The sequence below is a fragment of the Xenopus tropicalis genome, chromosome 6 (genome assembly GCF_000004195.4).
Source record: "Xenopus tropicalis strain Nigerian chromosome 6, UCB_Xtro_10.0, whole genome shotgun sequence".
Classification (NCBI taxonomy): Eukaryota; Metazoa; Chordata; class Amphibia; order Anura; family Pipidae; genus Xenopus; species Xenopus tropicalis.
In genome coordinates this window covers 39,919,494-39,930,381 of record NC_030682.2, presented here as the reverse complement: position 1 = coordinate 39,930,381, position 10,888 = coordinate 39,919,494, and the positions used below count along the sequence as shown (strand labels likewise).

Here is a 10,888-nt window from a genome sequence, read left to right as displayed (position 1 = left end):
GGGCTGAATAATTACGCACACCCCACTTTGCAGTTATTTATTTGTAAAAAATTTTTGGAATCATGTATGATTTTCCTTCCACTTCTCACGTGTACACCACTTTGTATTGGTCTTTCACGTGGAATTCCAATAAAATTGATTCATGTTTGTGGCTGTAATGTGACAAAATGTGGAAAAGTTCAAGGGGGCCGAATACTTTTGCAAGCCACTGTATGTCCGATAGTTTGGGAAACATTGAACATCAAATTATTCAGTGGGCTTCTTTTATTTAACAAAGGGGAAGTTTCATATTTGTGGGAAATAGGATCCTGTAAATTGCAAGCTTTGATGCGATTTTTCAACATTTTCAGAATTTTTTATTCTAAAAACGTTAATTTGAGCAAAGCATTGTAGTTTGGTAGCTTGGTGTAGAAAGACATTTACCTATTTTGGAATTGTCGCAATGTGTACTTTATAAAAATGTATAGTTTGTGGGGTAAACCTACTGTTTTTGGCTTTGTAGTTTAGGGTGTGCCTATTTTTGGAGCAGAGCTTTGAAAAGTGAAGCCTGATTTATGGTTGCTGGAACCTTCAGGCTCTTGCATTCATAAGGCTTATGCCCCACAGAGAGATTAGTCGACCACAATAAATAGGGATGCACTGAATACACTATTTTAAGATTCGGCCGAACCCCAAATCCTTTGTGAAAAATTTGTCCGAATACTGAACTGAATTCTAATTTGCATATACAAATGAAGACAGGTAAGGGTTAAGGAGAACCATGCCCTGTGCACATGGTGAAAAATGTTCAACTTCCTTGTTTATGTGACAAAAAGTCACATGATTTTAAGGATTCGGATTCGGTTCGGCCAGAAGCATGGATTCGGCCAAATGCGTATCCTACTGAAAAAGGCCAAAAAAAAAAAGGCTGAATCCTGAACTAATCTCTCCGTGGGGCATTAGCCTAATATCCATCATTTTATCTGATCAAGCTTTTGGGTGCCAAAGTGCCTCTTTGTAACAAAAACCCATTTGGTAGAAATTACAGAAATTTACAAGGTTTTTTGGCATGAAACTCATCATAAGTTAGTAAATTCACACAGGATTTCCTTTATGATTGCCTGAGCTGGAAATCTCAGGCAATTGAAAATATTCCCCTTAGTTTTTGATCTGTACAAGTCAGAAATCTCTATAAAGCTATATATATATTGAATTGGCATGTTTGGCACTTTCCAAATTAGTTGCATTCTCTTGTATAAAATAAGTTTCTGATATATGTTCCTGTATTATGAAAAATATGATTTTTAATTTCTTAGGTATTGAAAGCCTAAATCTTGTTAGAGAAGTAGAATTACATAAAAATTCCACCAGATTTAGAAAGTGCAGGTCTTTATTGAGTCTTCCAAAGCTGGATAATTAAGAACATAGAAAACACAGAGAATATTATAGATCGGCCAATTCTGATCTTTGTTTTTATCAACTAATCAGTACACATGAAGACCTTTTTTTCTGGGTTGTTTATTTCCATTTGCCAAGAGTCAGTCAGTATTGTATTCTTTGGCTGCTGGAAGTAGAAATGTCTCCATTTCCTGTTATTACTTTGGCTTTTTATCTAATGTAGAGGTTATTCATGCAAACTATCCTTTGTATATTTGGGCCCTTATTAAACATTTCTTCTCCCATCTATCATAAATGAGCCCTTTTAACTTCCTAAATTAATTTCCTTCTTTAGCTCTCAGAAGTATAACCCCCCCATAATTCTATAAAATGTAAACACCCAACATTTCCCCTGAATACCCGCAGGGGCACTGCTACCATAAGGCAAGGTGCCCTGGGGTCCAAAATTGCCCTTGAATACCAGTCTACTTAACAGGTAATAATTTCTAATGTTGTTTGAATAAACACAGATGGATATTTACACAAAATGCAGAACAATTCTTTTTTAATGAAAATAATATTTATTTAATATATTTTAATAAATATCACAATTTATTACACATAAATACATTTATGTTAAGTAAACATGTCCAGTAAACATTGTTATAGTGCTATTACATTTACATGACAGGCTTACATCAGTCAATTCGTAGTATTTATTAAATAAGATTTAACTGCAGTCTCTAATTTATTCTCATGTAAATCCTTCATAATATTTGTGCAATGTAGCAATTATTATTAATATGTTATGTGGTATAAGAGCATTTTGCAGTGTTTGCAATCTCCTTTACTAGTTCAAGTTTTAATTAAGTAAACCTAATATGTAATTTCAGATGGAACTGTTAACTGTTTAACACAAATTAACTGCAAAATGCTAATAAATAATAAGTTGCTATGGTTGCAAACTACACACTTTGTCTGTTAATATTTGTGTTTTCCTGAGCAGCATTGTAAGGTTTAGTACAGGGGTCTGGAACCTTTTTGGTTGAGAGAGCCATAAACACCACATATTTTAAAATGTAATTTCGTGAGAGCCATACAATATGTTTGGCCGCGGATGCTGCGGGGCAAGGTAGGGTGGGTCCCAAGGATGCCGGATGCGATGCAGAGGAGGGCGTGGCCTGCGCTCGGCAGATAGAAGACGTGTTCTAAGTCTTAGAACACATCTTCTATCCGCCGAGCGCAGGGGCAAGGTAGGGTGGGTCCAAAGGATGCCGGATGCGATGCGGAGGAGGCATGGCCTGCGCTCGGCGGATAGAAGACGTGTTCTAAGGCTTAGAACACGTCTTCTATCCGCCGAGCACAGGGGCAAGGTAGGGTGGGTGCCAAGGATGCTGGATGTGGATGCGATGCGGAGGAGGGTGTGGCCTGCACTCAGCGAATAGAAGGCGTGTTCTAAGGCTTAGAAGATCTGCCGAGCGCAGGCCATGCTCCCCGTTTTTTATTAAAGATTTGGCAGTGAGCAAGATGCAGCCATCAAAAGAGCCACATCTGGCTCCCGAGCCATAGGTTCCCTACCCCTGGTTTAGTAGAACTTAAATCATGGAGGCTCTGTTCATTTCAGAACATAAATTGTAAGTATCCCATGGAAGGAGTGGTGGATACAACAGGCTTGCAGTAAAATATAGAGTACATTGTAGTCAGTCTTCAGTCTTCTAGTAAGCTGGATAATAATAACATTATATGTAAAACAAGATACAGTACTCTCATGCTAAATGTACATGATGTCCTATGAGGATTTACTTTATGAAGACAGTAAACAAATAAGTCAAATATTAAAGGTGCTAACTAAAGCTATCATCTCTAGTAACTGTGCAACTGGTCTTGTGTCTAGCTCTGGATGCTAGAACAGTACCCATTTAGTCTGGGGATGAATGTTGCAAGTATGAAGGAGAATAAACTGATCTCCATTAAGTTAGAGAAACAGGAAAACATTATTATTGGTTCACCAGGTTAAAGCAATAAACATATAGGTTATAAAAAGTGTTTAACATGTTTCTGATTTCAAGGATAATGGTACATGGGGCTGATGTCATTTGACAAAAAACAGTGGACAAAAAACGCCTGTCCACCTGTCACTCAAAGTGCTCTATGGCACACCTGCCGACCAGGGACAGGTGGAGCCGATATACGCATAAAAACGCGAGATAATGCAAAGTCTCGCGTTTTCATGCGTATATCGGCTACATGTGCCTGCACCCGAGCTTATTCCATTTATTCAGGGGAAGGCACAAGTAGCAGGCGTAGGACTGTATTTTCACCAAGCGTTTTTCCGCTTGTTGAAAATATCAGCCCTACGCCACGTCTGCCATCAGCTTAAAATTAAAAAACCTGTTATTGATGTTATTCCTTGATATGCCTCATGTGCAGACCATAACTAACCTGGTGTCACTGTATTAAAACAATCTTTATGCAGAATACATTTATCAATAAATACGTTATTTAAAATTACTTTAAGTTATTTATAAAAACTAAAACATAACTGTGTAAAAATAAAATAAATAAAATAATAATCTTTTCATACTTAAAGAGTATATCATTATAAAGCAGTTAGTTCTCAGTAGAGAACATTATTGTTTCATGCTACCTAGTAGCAAAGTATAGGAGAAGAGGCATAATTATGCCCCAATCTTATTTCCACCGTGGAAAGTACCTATATATCGTACTGCTCTTGCAGTTTTCTGTATACATTCAATAAAAGCTTGCAGAATAAGTCGGTTTGTGACTCGCTGTCTCCAAAGGTTCTCTGACTTTAGAGCCTGGAGGACCTGGATATTGGTTCCTTTGTCATCACTCTCAGTTTCAGTTCTTTTCATCTGAAAAACAAAATTATATAATTTCACCCCTTTAGACTTGAAGTAAAGAACTTTCACTTGAAGCAACGCAAATGACTGGATGGCAGTGAGGTTATGGATTACCCTGGTTGGTTACCATGGGTTCTTTGCATGAGCAAACGTTTATTACATTACCCCAACACTTGTGTTCTTGGGTATCATACAACTAAATTATACAACTGGTACTACATTCATCCTTATTTGTTCCAGGAGGTATTTTACAAAATTGAAAAGTTGCAATTTTAGGAATCGGCCAAATACCAAACAATAATAGTTTTGTCTGAATCCTGAATCAAATCTGAACCCTTATTCGCAGGGGTGCTTCTTGCCCCTGAACGACCTTAGTGCCGCCCCCCTCGGCCCCCCACGCTTACCTTTACAGTGCCGAGGGAGTCCGAGGGGGGCACATATCTAGTGTAGAGAGTCAAATTTCCAAGTTACCACGAGCGGCTGTTTGCTGTCCCTGGTAACTTTGGCGGTGCTGCCGCCTCAGGCAAGTTTCTCAACCTCGCCTCATGGTAGCAGCTCCCCTGCTTATTCTCCAAATTAACAAACCCTCTCCCCTAAAATAGTTCGGCATTCAAAAACATTGTCACCGTCTGCAAACCAGTGGTCTAAATCCACATAAGGTCATATGAAAAAGTTTGGGAACCCCTCTTAATTCTTTGTAATTTTGTTTATCATTGGCTGAGCAACTTCCTTTTAATATATAACATGCCTTATGGAAACAGTAATATTTCAGCAGTGATAACAAAATTAGACAAGTGCATACATTTGGGCACCCCAACAGAAATATTACATCAATACTTAGTTGAGCCTTTTGCAAATGTAACAGCCTCTAGATGCCTCCTATAGCCTTTGATGAGTGTTTGTATTCTGGATGGTGGTATTTTCTACCATTCGTCCATACGAAATCTCTCCAGTTCAGTTAAATTTGGTGGCTGCCGAGCATGAACAGCCTACTTTAAATCATCCCATACATTTTCAATGATATTCAAGTCGGGGGACTGTGACGGCCATTCCAGAATATTGTACTTCTCCCTCTGCATAAATACCTTTGTAGATTTCCAACTGTTTTTAGGGTCATTGTCTTGTTGGAATATCCAACCCCTGTGTAACTTCAACTTTGTGACTGATGAACATTATCCTGAAGAATTTGTCGATATTGGGTTGAACTCATCCGACCCTCGACTTTAACAAGGGCCCCAGTCCCTGAACTAGCCACACAGCATAATGGAACCTTCACCAAATTTGACAGTAGGTAGCAGGTGTTTTTCTTGGAATGCGGTCGTTAGGCCCTACTGGTGTTTGATCCCAGGACCTCCTGGTTGTTGGCTGAACTCCCTATCTATTAAGACAGGAGAGCTGCTGGCTAGAGTTTACAACTTGTTTCTCTTTCCATTCATTTATGTTCTGGCCTTTGTGACATTACCCCAGCTTCCTAATTGGCTGGGTGGGGTCAACCAATCAGGGCTGACTCTGCTCTATTTAAGCCCAGCCCTCCTTACACACGTTATCTGAACATTGGTCTAAAATTGAGCACTGTGGCTTGCCCCTAGCTTGTGTTCCCTGTTTTGGCTCTGTTGTTTTGCTCCTTGCTCCAGTGCTGTCCTGTCAAGTCTTCACCTGCTCCTTCCTGTCTTGTCCTGTCAAGTCTTTGCCCTGCTCCTTCCTGTCTTGTCCTGTCAAGTCTTCACCCGCTCCTTCCTGTCTTGTCCTGTCAAGTCTTTGCCCTGCTCCTTCCTGTCTTGTCCTGTCAAGTCTTTGCCCTGCTCCTTCCTGTCTTGTCCTGTCAAGTCTTTGCCCTGCTCCTTCCTGTCTTGTCCTGTCAAGTCTTTGCCCTGCTCCTTCCTGTCTTGTCCTGTCAAGTCTTTGCCCTGCTCCTTCCTGTCCTGTCAAGTCTTTACCCGCTCCGTCCTGTCCTGTCTTCACCCGCTTCGTCCTGTCCTGTCAAATCTTCGCCCACTCCCTCCTTTCCTGTCATGTCTTCGCCTGCTTCGTCCTGTTCTGTCAAGTCTTCGCCCTTTCCGTCCTGTCAAGTCTTCGCCCACTCAGTCCTGTCCTGTATCAGCCCCTGCCTCAAGGACTCACCTTCCCATTTACGTCTCAGATTCCCTTTCCACTTGTAACAGCGGTGTTCTTCTTCCACCATCCAAAGCGCTTTTTATAATGACCAAATAACTAATTTTTGTCTCATCGGTCCTTTGTTCCTAAATGGCTGCGGCTTGTCTAAATGAGCTTTTGCATACAACAAGCGACTCTGTTCGTGGCATGAGTGCAGAAAGGGCTTCTTTCTCATCACCCTGCCATACAGATGTTCTTTGTGCAAATTGCGCTAAATTGTAGAATGATGTACAGATACACCATCTGCAGTAAGATGTTCTTGCAGGTCTTTGGAGTTGACCTTTGGGTTTTCTGTAACCATTCTCACAATGCTCCGCATATGCCGCTCCTGTATTTGTATCTGTATTTGTAGTTGCTTTGAGGATCCCATGCTGTCAATCTTCAGAGGAGAATCAAAGAGAAGCACAACTTGCAATTGACCACCTTAGATACCTTTCCTCATGATTGAACACACCTGCCTATGAAGTTGAAGGCTTAATGAGCTAATCCAACCAATTTGGTGTTTCTAGTAATCAGTATTGAGCAGTTACATGCATTCAAATTAGCAAAATTACAAGGGTACCCAAATTTTTGCACAGGCAGTTTTTCACATTTGATTTAATTTCATACAACTAAATACTGCTTCACTAAAAATCTTTGTTCAGAAAACAACCCAGTACTCAGATGTTCCTGGGAAATGAAAGACATACCACTGTTATCTTTTTTGTTGAAAGCGGAGTCAATTATTATGCAGGCTGAGAGGGGTTCCCAAACTTTTTCATATGACTGTATGATATGCGAATCCTGCTATAATGGCTCAAACTTGGCTGAATCACTAGTGACGATCAAAATGTTTTGCCAAGTTTTATCTTGGAAAAATGCCCACAGACTCCAATGGCCTCCAAAAAACTTGTGCGGCATGGAAACAGTTGCAGTGAAAAAAAAACGCCCATTGACTTTAATGCATTTGCCGAATTTTGCTAATTTTTTGGCGCAACAGGACCAATTCGCTCATCATTGTCTTTTATCACTTAAGCCTGGTGACACCTTTTTGTTATGTTGGATTTCACGGTTGGCCTGAGAGATGCCCACCCTGAAATCCAAAAGTCTGGAGACCTCTACTTTAGTAAATCACCCACTGAATGATATATGAAATTAGAACTTCTCTGCAAAATATAGGTAACTCACCATCTTCTTAATTGCCCCTGCTAGAATTTGTGTCTTGTACTGTAAGGACTCCACAGTGTTTTTCTCGCTTATGAAAGTCTCCTTCACATGCACTAAATAGATCTTAAATATTGACAGGTCACGATGAATCTTATTTAGGCATTTGTCCTAGAATAGAAGGCTTCCTGTTAAACTCTATCCATGAAATATGCACATTTCATACACTACAGAGAATAAGTATGCAAAATGTATGTGTTACCTTTTGGAATCCCAAGGAGAAGCACCTATCTTCAGTGGATATTTTAGGGAGCTGCAGGTTGTTTTCCGCCAGCATTTCTAAACTGTTATCGCAGACTCCATGATTATCACATAGCTGCAGCACAAAAAACCAATACATTAACACTGGGAAAATTCTGCCACATTGCTGCATTTAATTTGCTATTTTTTATTCGATTCTTCATGAATTTGCTGTTATGCCATGTTATTTTTAGCCTTTTTCTCAAAAGAGTCAGTTTTGTAATCTCAGACTTTGTTTTTTATTATTACCTTAATTCCATTACTATTTTCTAAAAGTAAAGCTACAGTGTTTGAAGAGGGTCCACTCTAAGGTTTGAAGAAATCCACTCCCAAAAAGTAAGACAATAACTCAGTTCTAAATAAGGTTCACTATGAAACCAATCATATTAGTACAGTAATATTAATCACTCGTTTTTATAAGAAAGAGGGAACAATGAAACTGGTGAGATGCAATGAATTTTACCACATTAGCCATATAAGTCATAGTGCTTTAACATCCCTGCCACCTTTTCCCAACTAAATCTTTTTAAAAATGTTGTAAATTGTTATATAAACACTTTTATAAAAAAAAAAAAAAAAAAAAAAGGAAATCATGATGTGGGCATTTTCGGGAAATGATTGTGCAGTATTTTACAAATGTTAATAGCAAGAAGGCACTGAAACATGGCCTGATACAGCACATATGTCACGTGGATGCATAACTATGCACTGTAGGAGATGTGCTCAGTTGGGCAGACATCCCCATCTCCCCTGGGAGTCAAGATCACACATACCAGAGTATACATTTTACTGGCAGGGAGTTTAAGGGGAAACAAAGGAAAATTTTAGAAACCAGAAAATGAGAATTTAAAGCCACATGTGCAGTGGCCAAGTAGTGTTGAGTAGTCTCACTTTTAATAATGCATCCCTGATTCGTGTAAATGACACCATCTTGCCTTACTATACACACACCAGGACATGATACAGCCCAGGAAAGAGGAGAGAAATCTGTGAGCTGCAATCATTTTTAAGGACTGGGAATTTGCACCTGATACACCACTGTCTAAATAACTGTCGAAAAGTTTGAAAATTTGTGTTTTTATTTTAAGAAACAAGTAAAAACCTGGAAAAATATAGCTTTTTTTAAAAAAAACAAATCTTTGCATTACTCAAAAGCCCCACACTGTCACAGTCTGCTTTTTCAATAATAGCCAGAAGCCCCTGTGTACAACAAGCACTTACCAAGAATAAATCAGCTGAAATTCGCACATGCCCATAGCAGCCCTTGGTGCGTACTAGTTACAGGGCGGCAGTGCCTTGCAGCCAGGTTTACCAGGTTGGCCGTTTTTCCGCCAAACTGGGCTACTAATTTAAAGCCCAGGCGGGTTTCCAAAATACAAACCTGCCAAAGTACAATTTTGGCTATTTTTTGGAGCCTTGGCAGGTTTGTAGTTTGGAAACTAGCCAAAGTTTTTTCCCCCTAGTGTGCCTGTTCCACTGCATGCTGGGTAATGTAGTTTGTATCTAACAAGTAGCCTACACCTAGGATTAATAAAAAACTACAATACCCAGCATGCAATTAGACAGTATGACAGAGGCTCTGTGTTATATTCCTTTTTGCTCTTTCAGACTCAACCTGTCTGTTCTATAACCTGCTCCCTGCTTTATAGGGTATGTGATTGTACTATTATTTTCTACTGTGATGAGGGGACAGTTCTGCAGTTGATCATTAAGCCATTTCTGTAGTGACTTCCCAGCTGGACTGGGCACAGAGGGCAGGGAATTATCAGCCATCCCAGTAACTGGAGAGGGGGCACAGGGCATGGGTAGTGATTATATGCTTAAAAAAGGCAGGTTTTCCCATATATACTTTAATTTAATTAGAATTTTTTTTCATTACGCACATTTGGCTATTTTTGGGCTACTTTTAAAGTGGCTTTCGGCTAGTTTTGGGCTGGTTTTAGAACTAACTTTGGCTGGTTCGGAGAAAAAAAATCTGGCAACACTGCCTACTAGTTCCTGGGCGCCAGCGCCGTGCAGCCTGAGTGGCGCAGGTACAAACCAACAAATAAGTTCCGCTATAACGTGGGAAAGGGGCTGGTAATTTACCATTCAGTCAGGTACTGGCTTCACTTGAAGCCTAGGCTGTGCACTCCCCAAACTGGCAATGTTTTCACTGATTTAAGAGCTGGAAGCGAGTGTTACCCGGAGATAACATGAATGAGCCCGGCTGATGCGGAATATGGAGATGCTCACCTTAATCTGGAGTGACGCAGCCTCTCGCTCAATGAGTTTGGCCAGGGCCACAGGGTTCAGCACAGCAAACACGGACCGTTCGGCAGCGCCATCATTAGCGCCATCATTAGCCTCATCATTAGCCCCTTCCCCGGAGCCCAGGGGCGATGCTGGGGCGGCCCGTACCGAGCTGAGCGGCAGCAGGAGGGCGGCTAGCAGGGATGCCAACACCAAGGTGAGTCCTGTGGAAAGAGCCTCATCAATGTCTGTGCTCTTAAGTCCTTCCATTCGCTATTCACATAACAATTGTCTTGCTGTTATTCACTCTATCTTTTTGCCCATCAGTCTATATAGTAATATGGTTTACCCATTTGTATAGGTGCCTGCCCCATGGATCATCTCTCTGTTTACTTGATAAACACTGAATCCCAATGTTGTATGGAATTGCTTGCAGAAAGTGAAGTGTTGCCCAATTCTGCGACCTCCGTGGCCCCGACGCGCTGTACAGATGTCTCTCCAATAAAGCAAATGTGCTCATGACTTTCTTGTTTATTGGGATCTCCGCACACAACGTTTTGGGGGATGCTAGCCATTCCTCAGCATGAGGGGCATCCCTGGAGACGTGTGCAGAGATCCCAATAAACAAGAAAGTCATCAGCACATTTGCTTTATTGGAGTGACATCTGTTACACTTTATTTTCTGCATCTCTCTGTATAACTACATGCACACATGAGGCAAAGTAACAAGCACAACTCTGTAACACAAATACACACACACACAACCTGCTTGTCAGTAAGGGAATGTTTGTGCAGCCAAACAGAGACTTAACTGACCAACCCTGGCAATTACTTGGACT

At 40.6% G+C, this 10,888-nt stretch overlaps 1 protein-coding gene across 1 annotated transcript; it reads right to left on the bottom strand.

Annotated features, from left to right (window-relative positions):
• Positions 1-3,695: 3,695 nt before the first annotated feature.
• il6 (interleukin 6) lies at positions 3,696-10,319 on the bottom strand. The gene is made up of 4 exons (XM_031904572.1): positions 10,053-10,319; positions 7,780-7,893; positions 7,542-7,688; positions 3,696-4,232 (listed from the first exon to the last, which is right to left on the bottom strand). The coding sequence occupies exons 1-4, from the start codon at positions 10,317-10,319 to the stop codon at positions 4,035-4,037; spliced, it is 726 nt and encodes a 241-aa protein (XP_031760432.1). The 3' UTR covers positions 3,696-4,034.
• Positions 10,320-10,888: the final 569 nt, after the last annotated feature.

What these genes read in the sequence shown, in the direction of transcription:
- il6 (XM_031904572.1), bottom strand. Translation starts at nt 10,319, where the DNA reads ATGGAAGGACTTAAGAGCACAGACATTGATGAGGCTCTTTCCACAGGA. An exon ending in TCTCCTTGGGATTCCAAAAG is followed by an intron (nt 7,689 to 7,779) that starts GTAACACATACA and finishes CTTCTATTCTAG; the next exon opens with GACAAATGCCTAAATAAGAT. An exon ending in CAGGGGCAATTAAGAAGATG is followed by an intron (nt 4,233 to 7,541) that starts GTGAGTTACCTA and finishes TTTGTTTTTCAG; the next exon opens with ATGAAAAGAACTGAAACTGA.